This window comes from Gopherus flavomarginatus, chromosome 5 (genome assembly GCF_025201925.1).
Source record: "Gopherus flavomarginatus isolate rGopFla2 chromosome 5, rGopFla2.mat.asm, whole genome shotgun sequence".
Classification (NCBI taxonomy): domain Eukaryota; kingdom Metazoa; phylum Chordata; order Testudines; family Testudinidae; genus Gopherus; species Gopherus flavomarginatus.
This window is the reverse complement of record NC_066621.1, coordinates 89,290,554-89,316,148: the sequence shown is the minus strand read 5'-3', so window position 1 is coordinate 89,316,148 and position 25,595 is coordinate 89,290,554. Positions and strand designations below refer to the sequence as shown.

Genomic DNA, 25,595 nt, shown 5'->3' with positions numbered 1-25,595 from the left:
TAAATTATATTTTTCTGACGCCATCTTAGCTCATTCTTTTACCTTGGAATCTAGTCTGAATTTTTTTTGGGTAAGAAAAACAGTAAATTGTATTGCCAGACTCTTAACTATGGCCCTCCGATCTAAATTGTCAGAGCAGCTGTCTATCCTAAATGTGGACTTGCCATGTCACGTCCTTCCTCACTTTTGCCTGTTGATCATTGAAATTCAGCAATAGCTATAGTAAAAGTCCTTTTTATCCTGCATCCTCAATTTTTGCCCCTACATTGTGGGAAATCCTGACTCTAAACACAAAACATTAGAATTTAGTAGAATCTATAAATGATTAATGCATAAACAAGCAAAATATGAATGGCTAATACAAATGACACACTAATTTAATACACTCACCAATGAAAAAAGTATTTAAAGAGGCAATGCAACTTGATGGGGAAAAAGCCACCAAGATTCCAAGACTCCAAAGCAATAATTTTAAGGGATAATTTTAATGAGGTTGGATAATTTATTAAATATATGAGATGATGAAACAGACACAGGTTTCATAGCAATGAACATCTTGGCATCCAAATGAGGATATTCATTGACACAACCCACAATATCTTAATCCTCAACTGAATATTTTGATATTTTGGCTATAGGATAGATCTTATTAAACTCTGTGTCCTTGATAGAATAGGCTCAGTGGCTTTTCATATATTTAATTTTTTTTTAAAGAACCACTGTATGTCTGCTAGAATAAAACAAATAACATCTCCTCTTTACACGCTAGGAGAGGAGGCAGGCAGTATACCTGCAGATACTATTAATGCAAAAGCCTCTTGTAGGTGTGTCTTACCGGTTCTCCTGCACTGCCTGCTGCGTGATGGGAATAACAGATGAGACCCGGGATGGGCTGTTCACCTTTTGCCATGATAACAGCAGAACTGGTGTAGGATGGATGCTTCTAATGTACAATACATAACAGCTATGAATACAGTGACAGGAAAACATGAAACTATACAAGCAAAATGACTGAGAGGGAACAAGGGTGAATACAGGTGGGACACTGAAATGCCAAGTGCTTAGAAATTTATATGAGCACAATCAGTTTAGATCTCAGGTATTTTCTGCCCTTAAAAAATTGCACTAAACACTTAAGTCTTTGGCCATTTCAAAAGAACTATTTGACTTAATTAGACATTACATTTAAATTAATATTAACAAAAATTGCAACTTGCAGTTGATAATTTACATCCCTTTTTGCTTTTAGTCCTGCAAACCTATATGTAATCAGGATTTTTTTATTCATGAGAAAATGATATTAGGTTGGAGGCATCATGGAAACATAACGGCTCAGTCCTGAACTTCATCTTTTGGGAGCAGGAATGCTGCTATTGTGTTTTAAATAAAAAGTGGTACACTGTCTTTTTGATTTACTTAAAATGAATTCCTTATCTGGATACACCTGTCAACAGCAACTGAAAAGCAGCAGTTTAGCCAGTTGTAGGGTGGATGAACTTAAATAACCTTTCATAAGCATCTAGAAACACACAAACCTTAAATACGTATAAATTGAAGGCATGAAACAAAGGCAAAAGATACAGTGCTGCAACTAAAACAATACTATTGATTTGGAAAAACAAAATTATAGAGAAAATAGTATTTCAACCATTTTGACATACTGAAATTATAAATTATTCCAAGTACTATTTTAACAAATTATTGTAAGTCATTTTTCTTTTATACTCCAAAATTTCTAATCCTAGTCTTGGTAACATTTGCCTAATCAAACTGGCTAAAATAATGAAATCTAAATAGTAATGAGACCTATTTGTCACAGCAGAATTCCACATCACTATGCCCCCATAACATGGATGTATATGGGGGGAATACCAGAAGCCTGGGTAGAATATTAGCTATTCTACAACCTCCTTGTCATATTTTTTTTCCATTTTAGCTTCGTCAAAATCAATATTGTCCTTTTTAACAGAACTTTGTGATAGCAGGAAATGAAGTACCACCTACTGGAGGTAATACAGTCAGGCAGGGAAGGTGTTTTAAGTAAAAAAAAATAAAAATTCTCGACTTCAGAAAATGGTATTGTAAAGTCCACAAAAGCATTAAGATAATAGCAGGGTATGTGTGGTACCTTACAAAGTTTGTGATAACTACCAAAACAGGACTCGCATATTGTTGTGGAGCTGGATGGTACTGATTTTTAGATTAAAATTCACCAGTTTGTAAAAACCAAAAAACAAACATGTTCCTAAAATGCAATTGGATGTTGGTGGAAAGTACCTGAGATAGAAACCTAAGTGCCCCTTATGCATATGGCTTAGACTCACCTTAGCTGCAATGGCTGCAGCAGTTATATGTGAAGAGGAACTGTCCTCTGTTGAGGCAACTCCACTATCCTTCTTCTCTTCCTCCTCTTCCTCGCACTGTACACCTTTGTCTTCTGTCTGTTTGTGTGGGCTGGTGGTTGGAGGAGGAGAAAGAGGAGGTGGCGGTGAAGGTAGGTCTTCAAGTTCGTCGTGTACCTCCTTTACTTTTACAATGGCATCCCGCAAAAGGTCAATGGCATGAGGTAGGGCTGGCAGTATAAACTGAAAACATTCCTATGTACAAGAAGAGAAATTACAATGAAGAGTTACCTACAGACGAAAATAGGGATTTGACTTCTCTTTCAGTAAGGAGTAGTTGGGGTTTAGATCAGATTTTGCATCTGATCAAAATTTAACATCCAGTTTCTGATGGGAGAAGAATCAAGTGAAAATATAATAGATTAATCAAAGATGAAGTGGGCACTATACAGTATTATTGATCATAGGATCATACAGAAGAACACTTTGTTGTGCAACAGTTAAAACTGCTAAAATTAACCAACCAATATTACAAACAAATAAATTTAGGATATCAACAGTTAAGTGCCATTGTACACACCATCCAGTAACCAATCCACAACAGTTTATAGAAGGAACAATCATCAGCCAAACCACAGAACACATATCACAAATATCATGTTTTAACAGAGATTAAAAACATAAACAATGTTTATTGTACCCCATAGTGACTTCTAGACTCAAACTGTCCCCATTTTGTTCCTTTCATACCTAGAGAAAGATTCTTTAAATCCTTATTCACACCATTAGGGGTTTCTATAATCATGCTTTCACATTACTTTTTATTCTTGGACTTTTCCTATGGGCTGGTAGAATGACAGACTATCATTAATGTCATCATAATTTTTTTTATAACTCAGGATAATTTTACAGTGACCATATAAAATCTTTCCTCTAAACCTCCCATTGTCCTATGTTTTTCTAAAAGATTGTAAGAAGTTTCCATCCCATGATTGGAGACAGTGAAAAACTGCAGAAACCCTGTAACTGTACTCCTTGTACCTATAATAGCAGTCATAAGCATGATGCATTGCAACAACACATATACAAACAATACCTATGTATTTAGGAATATTTTAATAAAATTAAAACTATCTAGTTGTCTCAGATCCACAGGACTGGTGCTTTGGCCAAGCTTTCGAACAGTCTCGAGGAGGAACCCTTTCAGCGTTCCAGGCCCTCACTTGTCCTCCAGGCTCAGCCACATGGCTTCACTGCCTCCTTAGACTGGACCTCCTGGGCTTCAGCACTCCTGCTTTACACTGTAAGCTCTGTTCAGCAAGTCCACCTGAGACAGACTCCTGGTAGAGACTTGTACGCTCTTCGGGGATTAATGCACCTCAGCAAGCATTTGCAGTGACACTCAAAGAGCTTTGTCAAAACAGTATAGTTTCTTAGTCAACTGGAACATAGCATAGCAAGTCTTTAGGTTAGCACAGAGAACTGAAGATTAAAGCATAGACCATTCTGGTTAGCCCAGAAAAGCTGTATTGAACCCCATTATGCAAGCTGTGCGTGTGTCTGCGGCCTGGTCTACACTAAGTTATGCAACCTCAGCTACATGAACAACGTAGCTAAAGTCAATCTACTTAGATCTACTTACCATGCGGTAAGTCGATGGCTGACACTGTCCCATCGACTCTGTCTGTGCCTCTTGCCCAAGTGGACTACTGGAGTAGACAGGAGAATGCTTGGCGGTCTATTTATCGCGTCTAGACTAGACACGATAAATCGACCCCTACTGGATCAATCGCTGCCTGTTGATGTAGACAAGCCCTGAGGCTTGGTCTACACTACTTACTTACTTCAGTATAACTACATTGCTCAAGAGTGTGAAAAATTCACATTCCTGAGTGATGTAGTAATACTGACCTTAACTGCCCTTGTAGACAATGCTATGTCAGCAGAAGAGCTTCTCCTGCTGACATAGCTACTGTATCTCTCGGCGGTGGAGTTATTAAGCTGATGGGAGAGCTCTCTCCTGTCAGCTTAGAGCATCTTCACCAGATGCACTACAGTGGCACAGCTGCACCAATGCAGCTGTGCTGATACAAATCTGTAGTACAGACCTGCGCTTAGTCTGACCTCCTTGGTCATACTCCAGGTGAGAGCCCTGACTCTTTCCAGCGGCTAACTCTTATCGCCTGCCTCACACCTCCTAACCCTTTGTTTTCAAGCTGGGGAATGTTGCTCAACTTCCCTGCTGAGAAATGGGGAAATCTATATTACTCTGGATCACTGGTTGCTAGGTGTTAATGTTCTGATACTGTCTTCTCAAATGTTCCATTGATATGGGGACTAAGGGCCAGACAGCTAGATGACATCCACACCCATGTCTCTCAGGCTCTGTCTACACTACAAAATTAAATCGACTTAAGTTACATTTATGTACAGTCACTACAGTAATTAAACTGCTGCTGCATGTCCACACTCCTTGTGGCGCCGGTGTGCATCCACAGTAGAAGCACTTGCATTGATGCAGAGAGCAATGCATCGTGGGTAGTTTCCCACTGTGCACCTTGCCACCATCTAGCACGGGGTGATTTATAAATGGTTTCCAATGCCTCATGGGTGCAAACGAGTTGCATACTCAGCATCCAACGTTCCATGGTGATGAGGAACCACAAAGGGCTGAAGTATGAGAGTCAGTCTGAAAACAAAAGGGGAACAAGATCCGGTATGGGAACTGATATAACACTCTTTGGTGCCCCTTCAAAAGTTCTGCTTGGGGCCTCCCAGGTATCTGTGTGGACCTAGTAGTGGGGATGATGAAGAAGAGGGCGGCTGCCTGTGCTTACAACTCCAGCTTTGTTTCTTAAACAGGTCTTGGCGCAGTGGTGGAGCTGAGAAGTAGACCTGTTATTGAGGTCTGAAGTACTTCCTCAAAGGTACCAGGGCATAGTGGCCCAGGGACTTGAGAGTGGCCCTAGAATCCTTCAGGCCATGGAATTTTGTGTCCATCTGTTCTGAGAAGAGAGATGTTCCCTCAAATGGAAGGTTCTGAATGGACTGCTGAACCTCTGGTGGTAGGCCCGAAGATTGGAGCCAAGAGCACCTTCGCATGATTACTGCCAATGTCATGGTTCTAGCAGCTGTGTCAGCTGCATCCAGGGCAGACTGGAAAGAGGCCCTGGCTATAGTCAGGATTCCTGTCTGAACTTCTGGGAGCAGCGAGTCCTTGGATATAGACACAAAGTCTCAGATGTTATAGTCATACTGCTCATGCGAGGCCTGCTATTTGGAGATGTGGAGCTGTAATCCACCAGTAGAATAAATTTTTCTGCCAAATAGGTCCAGCTTCTTTGAGTCCATCACCTTCGGAGTCACACTCTGCAGTCCTTGCCTGTCTCTTTTGTGTGTTTCTGCGACCACAAGGAACCCGGGAGGGGGATGGGAATAAAAGTATTCATACCCTTTGTTGAGGACAAATTACTTTTTCTCTTTTTGAAGTAGTGTGGGGCAGGGAGGACAGAATTTGCCATAGGGATCTAACTGGACCCATAATAGCCTGGTTGAGGGGTAGGGCCACCTTTGAGAGGGCTGCTCCGGCCAAGATGTCAATCAGGCTGTGGGAGGATTTTTTAAGCATTTCCACTTCCAGCTGTAGGTTAGACGCGATCCTCTTCATTAGCTCCTCATGAGCTTCAAAGTCATCCTGAGGCGCCGAGCCACTCAACTCCAGCACAGCTTTGTCTGGGAAGGAGGAGGAAGCCGGAACCAGCAGGGGAGCTTCCTCTTTTTCTTCTGCCCCAACCATAACACGTAGCCCCAAATCCTGAGTATCAGTACCATGTTTGACACTGGAGTCCGAGTCGGGTGCCAGATAGTGCAGTGGAGGGGCCCTTCTCTTGGACCCCACTGAGTATGAACAGCTGGAAGATGTCCCAGTACTGGGGGAAAACCCCATGGATTCCAAAAAGGTCATTGGACCTGCACAGGCCACTGCCCACCGGACCAAGCACCTGGAGGGGCACCTCCACCGGGATCCAACGAACATAGGCTAGATACTGGTATTGGCCCCTTGGCTGGGTGCATAGCTCCACCTCTAACTCCGATGACAAGTCGGCTTGCAGGGATCATGGGTGGAGGCACCCCTTGCTTCCACCGACTGATGCCGAAGGTCTGGAGAACGGTGCCAGAGCAGGGAAGCCTTTGCTGACATCAGCAGAGTTTGTTTCCTTCTGGTCAGTACCAGAGGACCCCGTGCCGGATAGGAACTTGGGGCACCATGCCCCCTTCTGCTTGATATCCTCGCCAGTACCAGATCTTGCTCCGCAGGGGTCAGCGGTACCAAGACTGCCATCAGGTTCCTGGCTGCAGCGAATGCCTCTGGGGTGGACAGCACCATGAAGCCGCTTGTGCTACGATATCCCCCCAGTGTCAAGTGGTTGGTCCTGCACCAGACTCAACAACACCTGTGAGCATGGAAGAGTTGATGTTGCGGCTTGCAGGGTGGAGGCAGAGGAGTGGCTTTATGCAAGTCACACACCGCTGCACTCCCTGTGTTTGACCTTTCTCAGATCTGGGGAACATCCCCTCTTGGACTGCAGCTTTTTGTGTTTCTTCCTCAGCACTAATAAAGGGGAACAGTGCTCAGAGACGTACCGCCAGAAGAGCACTCCGCACTCATGGCGAGGTATTTGGTGCCAAGTCTCACCAGCTTGGCTCCAACGCCAATGTGAGTGCGGCTTCCATCAGGACGGACCTTGGTCTAGCTTCCCTGTCCTTTTTCATATGAGGCTTGAACTGGCGGTAGACCTGGCAATGCTCTCGTACGTGAGCTTCCACCAGACACTTCAGACAGCTGGAATGTGGGTCGCTCACCGGCATTGGCTTGCCACAGGACGTACAGGGTTTGAAGCAGCATATAGGGGAACCCGAGGCACACGTGGGATTCATAAAAATATTACAGAAAATTCCCACTTTGTCACACTAGTACTTTGTGTAATTTGAAAAGAATGGGTTGGTGTGGGTATGTATTTGATTGGCAGTGTGATGGGGTGGCCACAGGGGAGAGCAGCCATGTGGCAGGATGGCCATAGGAGCAGGGTAGGGAGGGGAGAAGACAACACTGCATTTGTTATATTTGGTGCTCGTTTTCCAAGTTTTCTTTGTAAACAGAAATGCAAAAGCAAATCTTTTTAAAATGAAATCTCCAAATCTGAAGCATCCATTCAACAACAAATAGTTGCCAGGAAAAATGGTTAAAATAAATATTGCCAGGAAATAAAAAATGATCACATTAACAAAATAAAAAGTAGCCTATCCTTTTAGATGATGCTATACTCTGCACATGAATCAATTTGCCAGAAAGATTTAAAAAGTCACAAATGGTGCATCTGAATTACAATTCAAGCTAATTAACAGGTTTACTTCTAAATTCTTTGAAAATTAGTTCTGTACTCAATATAAGTGCTTTAACTTAGGTTAGAGCACAGATACGCTACATTAAACACATATACTAAAAAAATCTTTAAACTCTTGCTACTGTTTCTCCAAAAGTACTATTTTTTGAAAAACAGCCTTGGAAATACCAAAGCACACAACTCTCTTTATTTAAATAAACTCTAAACCTCAAAAAGTGAAACAGGATATAAGTGGTGGACAAGGACAGAAAGTTGTAAGCTGGCCAAAATGAAAAGCAGTGAATCTTTGAGAAAGTACACAAAGAATTATTAACACATTAGAAAAGTAAACAGGCTGTGTTGGGGAAAACAAAGCAAGCAAACAACCAAACAAAACCCAGCTTGGTTTAAGTATTGACAAATAGGTTCCAAAAGAGAGTTCTAAATCCCATGCTATTTGTAGTATTCAGAACTTTTACTGGCAAACATTAAAAACACTAGGGGGCAGAATCTCCTCTAGTGTAAATTGTCATAGGCCCAATGACATCAGTGGGCTTATGACAATTTACACTGAGGGTATGTCTACATCTACAATTTTGCAGCGCTGGTTGTTACAGCTGTATTAGTACAGCTGTATAGGGCCAGCGCTGCAGAGTGGCCACACTTACAGCAACCAGCGCTGCAAGTGGTGTTAGATGTGGCCACACTGCAGCGCTGTTGGGCGGCTTCAAGGGGGGTTCGGGGAACGCGAGAGCAAACCGGGGAAGGAGACCAGCTTCCCCGCGGTTTGCTCTCGCGTTCCCAGAACCCCCCTGCAAACCGCAGGGAAGGAGACCTGCTTGCACGGGGGTTCGGGGAACGCGAGAGCAAACCGGGGAAGGAGACCAGCTTCCCCGCGGTTTGCTCTCGCGTTCCCAGAACCCCCCTGCAAACCGCAGGGAAGGAGACCTGCTTGCACGGGGGTTCGGGGAAGGCGAGAGCAAACCGCAGGGAAGGAGACCTGCTTGCACGGGGGTTCGGGGAACGCGAGAGCAAACCGCAGGGAAGGAGACCTGCTTGCACGGGGGTTCGGGGAACGCGAGAGCAAACCGCAGGGAAGGAGACCTGCTTGCACGGGGGTTCGGAGAATGCGAGAGCAAACCGAGGAAGGAGACCAGCTTCCCCGCGGTTTGCTCTTGCGTTCTCCGAACCCCCCTGCAAACCGCAGGGAAGGAGACCTGCTTGCTCGGGGGTTCGGGGAACGCGAGAGCAAACCGGGGAAGGAGACCTGCTTGATTACCAGAGAGGCTTCCTCAGGTATGCTGGGATACCTGCTTATTCCACGGAGGTCAAGAAAAGCGCTGGTAAGTGTCTACACTTGATTACCAGCACTGGATCACCAGCGCTGGATCCTCTACACCCGAGACAAAACGGGAGTACGGCCAGCGCTGCAAACAGGGAGTTGCAGCGCTGGTGATGCCCTGCAGATGTGTACACCTCCTAAGTTGCAGCACTGTAACCCCCTCACCAGCGCTGCAACTTTGTGATGTAGACAAGCCCTAAGTGTGTACCTCAGGGTGATCTGTCCTTCTGTAGCTGATACAGTGGTTTAAATTAAGAAGTAAGTTGAAATTAGGTTTTGGGCCTAAGTTAGCCTAAGCGTAGAGGAGTATGGGAAATTGAATTTGCTAGTGTGGGAAAGTTAAAGATAAGTTGGACACAGAACATAATAGGAAAGTAAGAGTTAGCAAGGACATGTCCCAGGGTTATTTTGCTCATTACGTTTAGGCTATAACTAAGCAAGGTTTTAATTAGTGTTTTTGAGAATTGTGAATGTTTATTAAAATGCTATCTATACTGATAGTATGGGAAGGACTTTGGTGCAGATGTTAATTGAAATAATGTGTAATGTAAAGAGCCAATAAGAAGGTGGTCGAAGTACAATTATAGGAAAGATCAGTTTAATGTTAATTAATATTATAATAGCTTATAAAAGGAGTAGTTTTGCTAAATTGTCAGTGAGCTCCAATTAATATAAAAAAGTTACCATTAGGTTCTAAGATTATAAGTATTCGGTGTCAGTGGACTGATCATCCAACAATACAATATTTAATCTTTGGGCGCACGTGTAATTGTTGTACAGTGTAAGTAGCAATTGCATGACTGTTTAATTAATCATTTTTTTTAACAGTTTGGTTGTATCATTCAAAGTGTCACTGCACGATCCTCTACTAAATACATTTTCTGCAACCAGCCTAGTGGCTCAAACCTGAAAACTGAGGGCTTGGCTACACTGGAGAGTTGCAGCGCTGGTGGTGGGTTTACAGCGCTGCAAATTAAGCTCCCTGGCTGCAGCGCTGGCTGTACACCTGGTCTGCTTGGGGTGTAACGATTCCAGCGCTGGTGATGCAGCGCTGCTCATCAAGTGTGGCCAGCAAAAGCGCTGTTATTGGCCTCCAGGGTATTAGGAGGTATCCCAGAATACCTTTTCAGCCACTCTGCTCATCGTTTCGCACTCCACTGCCCTGGGCTCAGGTGACCCGCCATTTAAATGCCCTGGGAATTTTAAAAATCCCCTTCCTGTTTGCTCAGCCAGGTGTGGAGTGTAATCAATCAGTGACCATGCCTCCACATGCCAAACAAGCCCCAGCATGGAGCACTGGCGAGCTGCTGGACCTCATCAGTGTTTTTGGTGAGGAAGCTGTGCAGTCACAGCTGCGCTCCAGCTGTAGGAATTATGATACCTATGGGCAAATATCAAAGTCCATGCTGGAAAGGGGCCATGAACGGGACGCAGTGCAGTGCAGGGTTAAAGTAAAGGAGCTGCAGAGTGCCTATTGCAAAGCCCGTGAGGGAAACCGCCGCTCAGGTGCTGCCCCCACGACCTGCTGTTTTTACAAGGACCTGGATGCGATACTTGGGGGTAACCCCACTGCCAATCCGAGGACCACGATGGACAGTTCAGAGCAGGGAGAGGAGGGGGAGGGGGAGCGGGTAGAGGAAACTGAGAGTGAGGGTACTGGGGTGGTGGGAGACACCCCAGAGTCCCAGGAGGCATGCAGCCAGGAGTTCTTCTCCAGCCAGGTGGAAGCTAGCCAGTCACAGCAGTGGGAACTTGTTGGTGAAGAAGCAGCAGAGGAGCGGGTTCCCGGTAAGCAGCTTTTATTTTAAGGATGGAAATGTTTTGGGAGAGGAGCGGGGGGTTATGGCTGCATGCATGCATGCCTAGATGTGGAATAGCCCATTGATGTGGTCTATCACGTCTCGGTAATTGGCCTCTGTAATCTCTTCAAAAGTTTCAGCCAGAGCGTGGGCAATGCGCTTGCTCAAGTTTATAGGGAGAGCCACTGTGGTCCCTGTCCCAGTCAGGCTAACATGTCTGCGCCACTGTGCCGTGAGGGGTGGGGGGACCATTGCTGCACACAGGCAAGCTGCATAGGGGCCAGGGTGGAATCCACATTGCTGGAGAAGACCCTCCCGCTCTTCCCAGGTAACCTGCAGCAGCGAGATATCTGGCAGGATTAAATCCTGTGGAAGAGGTAGGGATAGTGTTCAGTGCAGGTCCCCCCCACAGCTCTCTGATTTCCCCAACACACAGAAACCCCAGTGCAGCCCTGACCCAAACAGTTGCCCTTCCCAGGTGAGCCACAGCAGCGAGATGGCTTCCAGGAGTAACACCTGTGGCAAAGGTAGGGGTAGCGTTCAGTGCAGTTTCCCCCCAGCTGCTCTCTGCTTTCCCCAATGCACAGAAACCCCAGTGCAGCCCTGACCCAAGCAGTTGCCCTTCCCAGGTGAGCCGCGGCAGCGAGATGGCTTCATTAATCACTCATTCCCCATTACTCACCATGTCTTCGCTGCTGTGGCCTCTCTGTGCTATGTTTGCTATGTGTAAAGGATGCTACAAATGAGACTAAAAACTCCTTAACTGTGATTATAAACAATGCAGCCTCTGTAATAAATGTTTCTATTTCTGTTTTTTTTCTAAGTGTCCTTGAATAGTACCAGTAATCCACCATGCCTGCTGAAAAGCTACAGAACCTGAGGAGGAAACCAAGAAAAAGCAAAGAAGATTTGGTGAAAGCAGTTATGAATCAGTCTGCCAGAGAGAGTAAGAGGCTGCAGCACTGGAGAGAAAAAATTCAGCAGTGGAGGGAAACAGAAAGCAGGAGAAAGGAATTGGCTAAGAAGAAAAGCACAAAGCAGCTGATAAGCCTCCTGGCGTGCCAAACAGAGTGTATGCAGTCACTCATAGCCATGCAGGCAGAGCACTACCGTGCTGCCCCTCCCCCATCCCAAAGCTCTCTCCCTAGTGCCCCAATGTCAGCTCAAAACCCCCTTCTCCAGCATCCAGGTTCTTACCACCACCAGCTGCCCCCAACACCTGTACGTTCACCTACCAGCCCTGAGAACTACGACCCTTACTCTCTGCACTCAACCCCCATCACCATGCAGCATTTTCATCCTGAAGCGCAGCAGGCATTGCACAGCACTCCAGGCAGGACATATTCAAACCTCTGACTGTACAGTTCACCACCCTACTCCCCTGTCCTTTTATTTACTGTCTTTTCAATAAATGATTTCTTGGCTTTTAAAACAGTTTTTATTATTGCAGAAAGTGAAAGATACTGTACCCCAAGGAAAAAACAGGCACTGCAAATCATTGTAATCACTGCACTTCACTCCCGTGCAAGGCACCAAACATTACTGTTGGCCTTCAGCTTCAAATTGCTCCCTAAAGGCATCCCTAATCCTTGCAGCCCTGTACTGGGCCTCTCTAGTAGCCCTGCTCTCTGGCTGTGCAAATTCAGCATCCAGGCATTGAACCTCGGAGGTCCATTCCTCACTGAATGTTTCACCTTTCCCTTCACAAATACTATGGAGGGTACAGCACGCGGATATAACCGCAGGGATGCTGCTTTCCCCCAAGTCTAGCTTCCCATTAAGACATCTCCACTGTCCCTTTAAACGGCCGAAAGCACACTCCACAGACATTCGGCACCTGCTCAGCCTGTAGCTGAACTGGTCCTTGCTCCTGTCAAGCTTCCCTGTATACGGTTTCATGAGCCAAGGCATTAAGGGGTAAGCGGGGTCTCCAAGGATCACAATGGGCATTTCGACGTCCCCTACTGTGATCTTGCGGTCTGGGAAAAAAGTCCCAGCCTGCAGCTTCCTGAACAGGTCACTGTTCCGAAAGATGCGTGCATCATGCACCTTTCCAGGCCAGCCTGTGTAAATGTCAATGAAATGCCCCCGGTGATCCACAAGTGCCTGGAGAACCATAGAGAAATACTCCTTCCGATTAATGTACTCGGATGCCAGGTGGGGTGGTGCCAGAATAGGAATAGGCGTCCCATCTATCGCCCCTCCACAGTTAGGGAAATCCATTTGTGCAAAGCCATCCAGAATGTCCTGCACGTTCCCTAGAGTCACGATTCTTCTTAGCAGGATGCGGTTAATGGCCCTGCAAACTTGCATCAACACTATTCCAACGGTCGACTTTCCCACTCCAAACTGGTTCGCGACTGACTGGTAGCTGTCTGGAGTTGCCAGCTTCCAGATGCAATAGCCACCCGGTTCTCCACTGACAGGGCAGCTCTCAATCTCGTGTCCTTGCACCGCAGGGTGGGGGCGAGCTCAGCACACAGTCCCATAAAAGTGGCTTTTCTCATCCTAAAGTTCTGCAGCCACTGCTCGTCATCCCAGACTTGCAGGACGATGTGATCCCACCACTCAGTGCTTGTTTCCCGAGCCCAAAGGCGGCATTCCACGGTGCTGAGCATGTCCGTTACTGCCACAAGCAATTTATTGTCACACGCGTCAGGCGAATTGATATCATGGTCGGGCTCCTCACTGTCACTTTGGAGCTGAAGGAATAGCTCAACTGCCAAACGTGATGTGCTGGCGACATTCATCAGCAAAGTCCTCAGCAGCTCGGGCTCCATTTCCCACAGAAATCGCACTGCAGACTCACAATGGCGCCAAACTGCTGGGATGTGAAGCGATGCACCACGGGGCATTGGGACAGGAAGCAGAATGACCTGCACCCTTCCGTCCCCTTCCCACAACCTACGGCGCAAAAATGGGACAAGGTGCTCTGTGGGATAGCTGCCCATAATGCACCACTCCCAACAGCACTGCAAATGCTGCAAATGTGGCCACACTGCCGCGCTGGTAGCTGTCAGTGTGGCCACAGAGCAGCGCTGTCCCTACACAGCTGTACGAAGACAGCTGTAACTCCCAGTGCTGCACATCTCCAAGTGTAGCCATACCCTCTGAAGGATTTTACTGCACTCTTATCTTTAAGAACTTAACGCTAACTGAGAATATTTCAACATAAAGGTTATAAAAGATTATATCTCTTTCTTTTGTTGAGGCCATATTAAATAAAGGAATGGGGCAGGCAAAAAGTAGGAGAAATCTCCCACAAATCTTAATTGTGAGGCACACTGTAAAAAAGTTTTCTGAACAGCACATCCCAGCACCACTTATATCTTTCCTTTTGCTCCCAGATCTTATACATCATCACTGCAGAGAAGAATGTGCTCGGTTTTGGCATTCAGTCAAACACACTGAGTGCTCTCTAAAGCCAAGTGGAATATTCAGTGTGCCTACCATTACTTAGGCCTGGTCTACACTACGCGTTTAAACCGAATTTAGCAGCATTAAACCAATTTAACCCTGCATCCGTCCACACAATGAGGCCCTTTATATCGATATAAAGGGCTCTTTAAACTGATTTCTGTACTCCTCCCTGACGAGAGGAGTAGCGCTGAAATCGGTATTGCCATGTCGGATTAGGGTTAGTGTGGCCGCAAATCGACGGTATTGGCCTCTGGGCGGTATCCCACAGTGCACTATTGTGACCGCTCTGGAAAGGAATCTGAACATGGATGCACTGGTTAGGTAGACAGGAGAAGCCCTGCGAACTTCTGAATTTCATTTCCTGTTTGCCCAGCGTGGAGCTCTGATCAGCACGGGTGGTGATGCAGTCCCAAATCCAAAAAGAGCTCCAGCATGGAGCGTATGGGAGATACTGGCTGTATGGGGAGACAAATCTGTTCTATCAGAGCTCCGTTACAGAAGAAGAAATGACAAAGCATTTGAAAAAATCTCCAGGTTATGATAGACAGAGACCACAACACAGTGCTGTGTGACAAGCGTAATGGAAAGCCAAAGAATCAAATGGACGCTCATGGAGGGAGGGAGGGGGTACTGAGGACTCCAGCTATGCCACAGTCCCCACAGTCTCCGAAAAGCATTTGCATTCTTGGCTGAGCTCCCAATGCCTGAAGGGTCAAAAACATTTTCCCGGGTGTTTCAGGGTATATGTCGTCAATTTACAACCTTCCTCCCACCCCGAAAGAAAAGGGAAAAAAAAACGTTTCTCACCTTTTTTCAATGTCACCCTATGTCTACTGCACGCTGCTGGTAGACGGGGTGCTGCAGCGCTGAACACCAGCATCCCCTTCTTGGTGGCAGACGGTACAATATGACTGCTATCCATCATCAACATCAGCCCGTGAGTGCTTCTGGCTGGCCTCGGTGAGGTCGGCCGGGGGCGCCTGGATAAAAATGGGAATGACTCCCGGTCATTCCCAGCAGATGGTACAGAACGACTGGTAACCGTCTTCATCAGAGCAACTGGAGGCTGAGCTCCATCAGCCCCCCCTCATGTCTAACGAAAAGATTCTGTACTGCCTGGACTATCATAGCAGCGGGAGGCTGGGCTCCTCTCCCCCGCCACCCTTTAATGTCCTGCCTGGACTATCATAGCAGCTGGAGGCTTCCTCCCTCTCATTTTATCTCACTAAAAACTCCGTGTTTCTTATTCCTGCATTCTTTATTACTTCATCACACAAATGGAGAGACACTGCCACGGTAGCCCAGGAGGGTTGGGGGAGGAGGGAAGCAACGGGTGGGGTTGTTGCAGGGGCACCCCCCTAGAATGGCATGCAGCTCATCATTTCTGTGGGATCTCTGGGGCTCTGACATGGAGCAGCTGTACTCTCTGGTTCTCTAGTACACTTGCCCCATATTCTAGGCAGGACTGACTTGATTTTTAGACAAAACATAAAGAAGGGAATGACGCGGGGAGTCGTTCCCATTTTTGTCCATGCACCCCTGGCCAACCTCAGCGAGGCCAGCCAGAAGCACCCATGACAGCAGCAGACGGTACAGAACGACTGATAACCGTCATCTCATCGCCAGTTTACAATGGCATGGCAGACGGTGCAATAGGGATGGTAACCGTCTCTGCTACCTTGCAAAGGCAAATGAATGCTGCTGTGTAGCACTGCAGTACCGCGTCTGTCAGCAGCATCCAGTACACATACGGTGACAGTGACAAAAGGCAAAACGGGCTCCATGGTTGCCATGCTATGGCATCTGCCAGGGCAATCCAGGGAAAAAGGGCATGAAATGATTGTCTGCCATTGCTTTCACAGAGGAAGGATTGAGTGACGACATTTACCCAGAATCACCCGTGACACTGTTTTTGCATTGGGATCTCAATCCAGAATTCCAATGGGCGGGGGAGACTGCGGGAACTATGGGATAGCTACGGGATAGCTACCACAGTGCAACGCTCCAGAAATCAACAGTAGCCTCGGTACATGGACGGACACCGCTGAATTAATGTGCTTAGTGTGGCCGTGTGTTCTCGACTTTATACAATCTGTTTTACACAACCGGTTTATGTAAAATCGGAATAATCCCATAGTATAGACATACCCTTAGAGTGTTCACAACCACAGCACAGAAATACTGGGTAAAGCCCAGCTTCTTGTGGGTACAAGTGTTTGTTTCTTCCCCCACTATATTGCTAAGGCAAACATATGGTTGCCAATTTTGGTTGGACATATTCCTGGGGGTTTCATCACATGACATAATCTTTAATTTCTGGAAACTCCAGAACAATCCTGGAGGTTTGGCAACCCCGGTACAATAGAGTTTACCAAACAAATTGTTCCTCTAAAAAGATGACTAGAGCCATTTTATTGCACTAACAGTTTAATCTCTTTTAAAAAATACCTTTTGAAACATCACACTTCTTTTCATTTATCTACCAAAAAGTGACAATCAGTATAGTCGGAAAAGTGAATATAAAATACCATGGGAGGTCTGCTATTTATTTTCTCTTCATGATTTATTCTCCTTCCATGATAAATATGCAGAGTTTAAAAGTAAAAAAATAATTTTGTCTAATTGTCAGGGATATGAAATAAACAACAGGATCTAAAAATCCAGCTGGGTACTTTTTCTGTCTCATATCATTACCAGTAATAAAGATTCTGCATTTGGAATTTAGTTGCTCATTCTATTGACAGTGAGACTTAAATTTACAGCTCTTTATATTGGTATCCTGGTCAGAGCTAAGTACATTGTTAGTGCTTAAATAATTTATTAACTAAACCCAAGGTTAATTTATTAAAATAGACTCCAGGGTCTTCTCCTGTAGCTGTGCAACAAAGCTAAGAGGAATAAACACTTCCTTGCACAAGAAGTTGGCAGCTGTGAATCATAAAATATGAAGGAAACATATACAGAACAAGAATGAATGATTTTTACACATTTACTTTTTTGACCATGATGGCATTTTAATTTCTCCCGTTATTAGGGAAATTGCAGTCTTGAATGTTTTCCAGCTCTGAATGTTAACAATCACACACCCTCTTTTTACCTTCCAGTGATATTTAGTAAGGTTATTTTAATGAAATTAAAAGGGAAGTAACAGTTCATAAGACAAAGTAAATCCTCATTTGATATCTCTGTAACAGACTCATTCAATTCGGCTCTTCAGGTTCCTACATTCCAGAAGTATACCCTCTCTATCACGGATCTTAATAATCTTTGCTGAAATCTAAGAGATCTTGACTTCTTAAACTACATTAATTGAGGGGGGAACAGAAAGACAAAGAAAGTACATCAGGTTACAAAAACATTTCCTTTATGAAATTTCACTACATATTTTTTCCTTTATTTTTCAGTAGATCTCGTACTTTATCACTTGCACATATTTCAGGTATTTGTTAAAATAACTATTTCTCAGTATGTTGTACCCTTTTTCATCATCCTTTGTCTATTTATTTGCCTATCCTTACATTGTGAGTAACTCAGGGCAGAGATCGTGCCTTCTTTTTGTTTGGATAACACCTAGTACATTGTGAGTCTACTGGAAATAGTAAATAAAAATTATCAAAAAAACAAACAATGTCACTCTGTCTCCCCCATAGTTTAACACACGGGACATCAATCTCTAGAATCTAAAAAAGGGGCAATATAATATGTTGAAATAATGTTGTGTCTTTGGAATTACCATCTATAAATTGTCCAAACTTCTTAATATTCATTTTTTAATTTTGCTTAAACAATGGAGGAGAGGGATAGCTCAGTGGTTTGAGCATTGGCCTGCTAAACTCAGGGATGTGAGTTCAGTCCTTGAGGGGGCCACTTAGGGATCTGGAGCAAAAATCAGTACTTGGTCCTGCTAGTGAAGGCAGGGGTCTGGACTCAATGACCCTTCAGGGTCCCTTCTAGTTCTGAGATATAAATATATGGAGATATACCTTTCATAGTAAATGTGGGTTAAAATTCTTATTTTGATGTGAATCTTTCACAGTTGTGACAGAAACTCTAAAATAGAACATAATTGGGGTAGTGTATTAGAATCAGGAAATGAAAACAACTTAAAATAGAAAACTGACCAGCTACTTTCACTGTCCAAGCTGAGTGAAAGGCAAAAAGAAAACAAAGTGCATGAAGGGTGAAAAGTAACTTTGAGTTTTAAAATTCTTTCAGTTGTAATAACTCTGAAATTCAATAACGAAAGAAGAGATTGTTTGGAATATATTTATCTTCATAACAGTTTTAAAACTGTTGCCCTTCACCTTTTTTTCCCCTTTCCTGACCAAAATTTGTAGTATGAAAGAAATGAATTCCTCATACACAAGACTGAGCTGGATCTCTTATTTCACTCTGAGAATATGGCTGCAGAGAGCAATGTGCTTGATCCTGTTTTTGGCTATATTAACACATATATACATGGATTTTTGTAAAATTGGTTGTGCAGCTAAATTTCTGCCATGTCAAGCAATGTGAAGTCCTTCTTATAGGATGGCAGCAAGCTCTAAAGGTAGACTCAATATAAACACTTCTTACCTGTGACCCTTTCTTGCTGCCTGGCAGGTTAATTATTAGAGTTTTTCCTCTGATTCCACATACAGGTCTGAAAAGAAAGAGAAACGGTGAAATGTATGCAAGTGCCATCTTTCAGAAACCCCCATCATGAAAGGGCAATTATAACTAGTCACCAGTGCCTGCCAGTTCAGTTTGCCTGCTCTCAAAATGCCATGGTCACATTCTTATCAAGGGTTGAATTAGGACAGGGGTTGAGATGTGCTCAGAAGAAACAGGACCAGAAGCAACATCAGGTAAGGCAGACAATCAGATTTCCACATCGATTGGGCCAGAGCCCTATTTGGCATAAATCTGTTTAGTGACATTAACTTCATTGTTTAGCTACATCAGATAAGGATCTGGCCTATTTGCTCAAATGCTTTGGTTTGTGTACAACTTGAGTAATGGTTCCAGAAAATTGTTTTGACTAGGAGCTAAAAATAACAATAGATCACTCCAAGTTCCATTTGTTCTATTTTATGTTTTTTAATTACAGTATAAGAAAAGAATAAAAGGAAATAATAATAATTCTCATATATAAAAATGTAATCAGGAGGACTGTTAGTACAGCACCCTGGATAGAATGGTATCATATTCATTTCAAACCTAAAGGGCAATTTTCAAATCTTACTCTCCCCATGAGTCTGCTTTGCACTTCAACAGTGAAAAAGCCAAGATGAAGTGATGATTTGCAGCAGAGAATTTGAGATTAGAGCCTATCACATCAGCATGGAAGATCAAAAATGAATAATAATACTATTGCTAAGCAGTTATGTAGATGACTTAACATTTTCAAAGAGCTTCACAACTTTAACCATTAAAAGCAGCAAAGAATCCTGTGGCATCTTATAGACTAACAGACGTTTTGGAGCATGAGCTTTCGTGGGTGAACACCCACTTCCTCAGATGCATGTAATGGAAATTTCCAGGGGCAGATATATATATGCTAGCAAGCAAGCTAGAGATAACGAGGTCAGTTCAATCAGGGAGGATGAAGCCCTGTTCTAGCAGTTGAGGTGTGAAAACCAAGAGAGGAGAAACTGGTTCTGTAATTGGCAAGCCATTCACAGTCTTTGTTCAATCCTGAGCTGATGGTGTCAAATTTGCAGATGAACTGAAGCTCAGCAGTTTCTCTTTGAAGTCTGGTCCTGAAGTTTTTTTGCTGCAGGATGGCCACCTTAAGGTCTGCTATAGTGTGGCCAGGGAGGTTGAAGTGCTCTCCTACAGGTTTTTGTATATTGCCATTCCTAATGTCTGTAGATGTACATCTGTAGCCCAATACAAAGTCCATTAGCATCACCAGAGTGCATTACAACCTATGGGACCATGAAGCATTATCAGGAGAGGTTTTTTCCCAGAACTCAGCTAAAGAACATTTAGTCAAAACCAAGAGAAGAGGGAGAAAAGTTGCAAGTCCTAGAAGGTATCTGCCCTTCACCAGGGAATCCCAATATAGTGCAAATCAGTCTACTAGCAATTTAGATGCAATGATGTTACGTATTTGTGGCACAATTTGTCCTTATTTATGCATTAGGGAACCCCATCAGATACGAACAGATGCATATTTTCCTCATGACTTCATTTCAATATAATAAGGTGCCATGGGATATCCTGAGAGTCCTTTCCAACCTCAGTCACTGACTACAGCTGATCTAGGTCTTCTTAACCACCACTGTGCTGTATTATATATTACATTTACAATCATTGCCAGCTTCCCCACTAGCTGCTGACGAAGGGCACAGTAGCAGCAGCCAGTCTTGTTTACTTTTGTCTTCCTCTCCTCCCAGCACTTCCATCCTGTTTACTTATATAGTCCCAGCTGCTGGATATTTCTATCCAACTAGCCTCTCAGCTGTCTCCTCTCTCATTTAATTGGTTTTAGAGTAGCAGCCATGTTAGCCTGAATCCGCAAAAAGAACAGGAGTACTTGTGGCACCTTAGAGACTAACAAATTTGAGCATAAACTTTCCTGGGCTAAATCCCACTTCATCAGATGCATGGAATGGAACACATACTAAGAAGATATATATACATACGGACAACATGAAAAAGTGGAAGTAGCCATACCAACTGTAAGAGGATAATTAATTAAGATGAGCTATTATCAGCAGGAGGAAAAAAAAACACTTTTGTAGTGATAATCAAGATGGCCCATTTTAGACAGTTGACAAGAAGGTCTGAGGATACTTAATATGGTGAAATAGATTCAATATGTGTAATGACCTAGCCACTCCCAGTGAATTAATACTTTGCAAAGAATTTATGCCACAAGTTTTGCTTTTTTCTATTTGTTAAATATTTGAGAAGAGATTGAAAATTTCTTGTAATTTTAGATTACATTGTTTACAAATTACATTTATTGTATGCCTTGATATGCAACATCTTAAATTTTCAGCTACACAGCCAGGTTGAGATTGGTTTCTCTCCAGAGTGTATAAATCTTGTTTCTTTTCTCCGACTGAAAGATTGAATTTTGGTATAAATGCTTTCAAAAAGTAAATCTAAGTGAGTACTCAAGTGTGTGAATCTAAAGTTCACTTCCTACAGACATTCATACTAGTAAAACTGTTTTGCAGGAATGTCTGCAGAAAACAAAGACAAAAGGGGCATGAAAACAGCAAAAGCCAACTCATGTAAAAAAAGTAGGTGAATTGTATTGACTGCCTGATTGCAGCACTTATCCAGCTCTGAACATTGTTCATTAAAAAGATTGGACATATGATGTTTGCTTTTTATAATTTAGTTGTCTAAAATGTTAGAGTAGTAGCTAAAGGGCAAAAGTGAAGCCACCGTGAAAACTGCACACTGTAAATGCACCAGGAGTCCAGTGGCACCTTAAAGACTAACAGATTTATTTGGACGTAAGCTTCCGTGACTAAAAAATCACTTCTTCAGATGCCTATGAAGAAGTGTTTTTTTAGCCACGACAGCTTATGCCCAAATAAATCTGTTAGTCTTTAAGGTGCCACTGGACTGCTTGTTTTTGGGGATACAGACTAACCCAGCTACGCCCAATACTATCTCCAAAATGGAAGCACATAGTCAACCAATATGTGAGTAGTTTTAATTGTTCCTGTCATTAAGAATCACTGCTGTAGGCCCTGCATCAGGACAGCTCTTACATGTTGTTCTGAATAGGCATGCTTTCTTGAATCAGCGCCGAAGGGAGGAGTTTGCTTGTTCTTCTTTTTAGTAAAACATTTTTTAAAAAATACAATTATTAGATGTTGCCATGGAGTCATAAGAGTACCTCCCAATTTTATATAGCAAACAAGTTCTTAGTTAAAATCCCAGGGTGTGGTGGGAGGGAGCAAAAACCAAACATACCTAGGTTTAAGCATCATTCCGGAAAAAATAAGGTGTCAGAATTTTTTAGCAAATGAAAAGGTAAGCCACAGAAAACGAGAGGAGGATGGGGAAAATATATTTCTTCGTGGGATGTTACTGAACATTTAGAGCCAAGGACCATAGCTGATTTATGAGGGAGGGAATTTCCCTGGCTTTCTTCCTACACAAATAATTCACTGTCTTATTGGCACTTCGAGGCTGTACTACATTTTCTGGCAGGGTTACAAATTTCCTAGTGACAGGTGTCAAAATGTTCAGCATTGAAGGCACAGTAGCTTTTCAGAGCCTCAAAATTAGCCTTTCATGTCATTGCTAACTTGACCCACAGAGAACACGAGTCTTGCTGTGCAGTTCAAATGTATTTTATCTTATAGTCTCTGTACTGCCTCATGTATTAGCATATTTCAGGTGCAATATTGCTCAGTTTAGAAATCTCTTCCAAGGGAACTGAGTAACAGCTTAAGATTACTAGATATCTTGCAAAGAATCAAGTGGCAATTTGTCCACTTGACAACGTGAATTGCATGTTTAACAAGAGATGACAATATTTCCTTCCTCATCCCTTTTCCCTTCCTAGTCTGTCACAGGAAATGGCATGCCATGAAAAATGAAGATTACATTGTGCATGTAAAATTACAGCATTGTCAACTCTTGCACTTTTTCATCAATGACAGCATTCTGGGTGGAGGTGGCGCCAGTCTTACAATGAGTGAGAAAATATCCAGCCCTCCTTGAGCAGATGTTCTCAACCTGCAGCCCAACCACCACACTGCTGCTGCCCATGTGATATCCTCAGGGCCACACAGGTAGTGTATATATGTATATGCCATATATGCAGCTCTCTATGTGTTATGTGAGCTGCATCCAAATCATATATAGGATGCATGCCACAGCAGTAGATTTTAGAGGGCTTCCAAACAATAAGCCATACATCTCCACCTGGCACAAAACTCTTTCTACCACCTCAGTTTCATGATTCTTGATTTTTGATCTAAATAATTTCAACAATGAAAGTGAGATGACCAACACTGCCAACCTCACAAGTTCAAAAGCAGACTAAAGCAGCAGGCAGCAAGAACTGCAGTGGCCTCTATTGGTGACAAGTGGAACAGCAGCCCAAAGCTTAAAGTTTAGGTTGCCAAGTGTGGCTTCTAGCTGGTGAAGCCAGATCTGGACATCAATTCCAGCTCAGCCTGAAGTCCTGAGCTACCCATAACTTCCAGTGAGACCATGCAATGCAAATAAAAGTGCTCCAGAATTGCAGGACCACAAAAATACTGTGATAGTTGGCAACTCTAAAGCATACCAAATTTCTATGGATACTTGGTCGTTTTGGGGATAAATGAGTAATATCCCTCAGTGAGGCACACTTGAAAGATATGCAGTGGGCTACAGGCTACCTTCAGCTGCATGAAAAGGATAGCAAATTGTTGCAAAAAAGGAGACACGCTGAGGAGGGGATGTCCTGATACTGGGACTAGAATCTAGTGGTGGAGCTGGGGTGGACAGGTGAGTGAGAAGAAACAGCAGTACCGAGGATTGATTGGAAGCTGGAGGGAAGAGAGAGACAAATCATATGAGAGCTATGGAGGTCTGAGACAAGCTGGAGAAGGAGAATGGGAACAACCAAATCAGGGTGGGGAGAATTGTGACTGCTTGGACAAGGAGATGGACTGGGATGAGAAGTCTGAGTGGAGACTGGGACTGTGTATGTACCTAGCCAATAATATTTGGTGATTACCTATACAAAATCCTAACCCAGATGTTGGGTACATTTTTTACCCAACTAAATGAAGTTTTTTAGTGTCCCTGTTTGGATGTTGATTTTATAAGGCCCTGGTTTAGGGTGACCATACATCCCGTTTTGGCCAGGAGAAGTCCCCTTTTTCAGCTCTGCCCCAGCCGTTCCTACTTTTTCACCAAAACTGGGCGTTTGGCCCAGCTACAAGGCAGAGTGGAGAGTGGCAGCTGCTGCCCGGGGGTCAGCTGAAGGCAGCACTGCCCACCAGCAGCACCGGATAAATTTGCTGCTGGTGGGCAGCACTGTCTTCAGAACTGACCCCCACATGTGGCCCAGAGCTCGGGTGCTCAGCCCCATCTGCGAGCGGTGTGGGAGGGTTGTTCTGGTGAGCCTTGTGCACGGTGGAGGGGGAGTAGGGGAGGATGAATGATATCCATTGAAATGGTACGTGGTAAGACTGTGTCCCTACAAAGTGATCTGAATCTCAGAGGGTTGGGGGGAAGTGACTTAGAGGCAGGAGGGATGCCCCAGGAATTCCAATAAGGCACTGCAGGAATGGATACGGCACTGGGGCCCAATTATGCTGACTCCACTAAGTTCTCTCTCTTGACCTGGTTCTGTACCCATTTTCATGGCAAGTTTGAGAGGATGTCCCCAAAGATTCCCAGCCAAGAACAGCAGATGACATCAGTCTGAGTGGTTTTGTTGACAGTACCAAAGTCGATGGTACCAGGGAACTTCAGTCCAGGGCTCAATCTCTATCTTTGGTATCCAAGCAATTCTGAGAGGGCTCTGATAAGGGGTGACAATGGTCTGAGACCTTTTTGCTGGAAGAGGAGCTCTTCTTAGCTCTCAATGGCCAAGCTGGAGTTTTATCTGTATTGCTCTGCATCAACCTTCCAAGTTCAGAGGCAGGTCTCAAAGCACACATTATAAGAAAGTCCCACAGCCTCACTTCTCTAGATTGTTCAGTTCTATTTTTGAAGGATCTCACATCTGGCATTTTTCTCTCTCCCAGACACTTTAAGAACTAGGAATGAGGACTGCTAACAGGCAGTTACTCTGCTGATGTTACTCTGAAGATGGAATAGTGCTTAAAACTGGGTGACTTCAGCATGTTGAAGCCCTGGTACCAAGCTACTGCTCAGAACAGAAACCAAGACAAATTTTAAGTAAATTATTCTAAATGGGACAACAATAGTACTAGCTGACTAACAATTATATACAACTAACTATACACAACTAGAAAAATAATTCTTGATAGAGGTAAAAACTCTGTGAGCAAGAGCACATGTGAGGCTCCAACTACCAGCCCTGGGTGGTGAGAAGAACTGAAAGTGACTCCTTCTTTATAACCTTGGCTGGGGGTGCAAGGAGGATCAGAGTGAATTCACTGCCCCAATGGGCATTACTATGGCATCAGTGCACAAAGTATGCATGTATTTAATGTGGAATAGACATTAATCACTCGAAGAAGAATGGGCTTTTGGTATAAAGGTGGAGGCTGAACTGACTTAGGGGCCCTCTGTTGATCTGCAGATTAACATAAGACTGTTACTAAGGCCATGGTTACACTGGCGTTTAACAGCGCTGCAACTTTCTCACTCAGGGGTGTGAAAAAAAACA

The 25,595-nt window shown here is 44.0% G+C and overlaps 1 protein-coding gene across 26 annotated transcripts in view; it reads right to left on the bottom strand.

The window, feature by feature from the left end:
* The window catches only part of GPHN (gephyrin), a 596,340-nt gene that overhangs the window by 200,354 nt on the left and 370,391 nt on the right, over window positions 1-25,595 (bottom strand). For 18 of the 26 annotated variants that reach the window (XM_050953500.1, XM_050953497.1, XM_050953498.1 and 15 more), the window contains 3 exons: window positions 18,863-18,929; window positions 2,325-2,597; window positions 836-943 (listed from right to left, as the gene is read on the bottom strand). In XM_050953500.1, the coding sequence (XP_050809457.1) occupies window positions 836-943; window positions 2,325-2,597; window positions 18,863-18,929 (448 nt within the window). The remainder of the gene's footprint in view (window positions 1-835; window positions 944-2,324; window positions 2,598-18,862; window positions 18,930-25,595) is intronic. The other 8 variants (XM_050953504.1, XM_050953484.1, XM_050953489.1 and 5 more) reach the window with 1 other exon arrangement.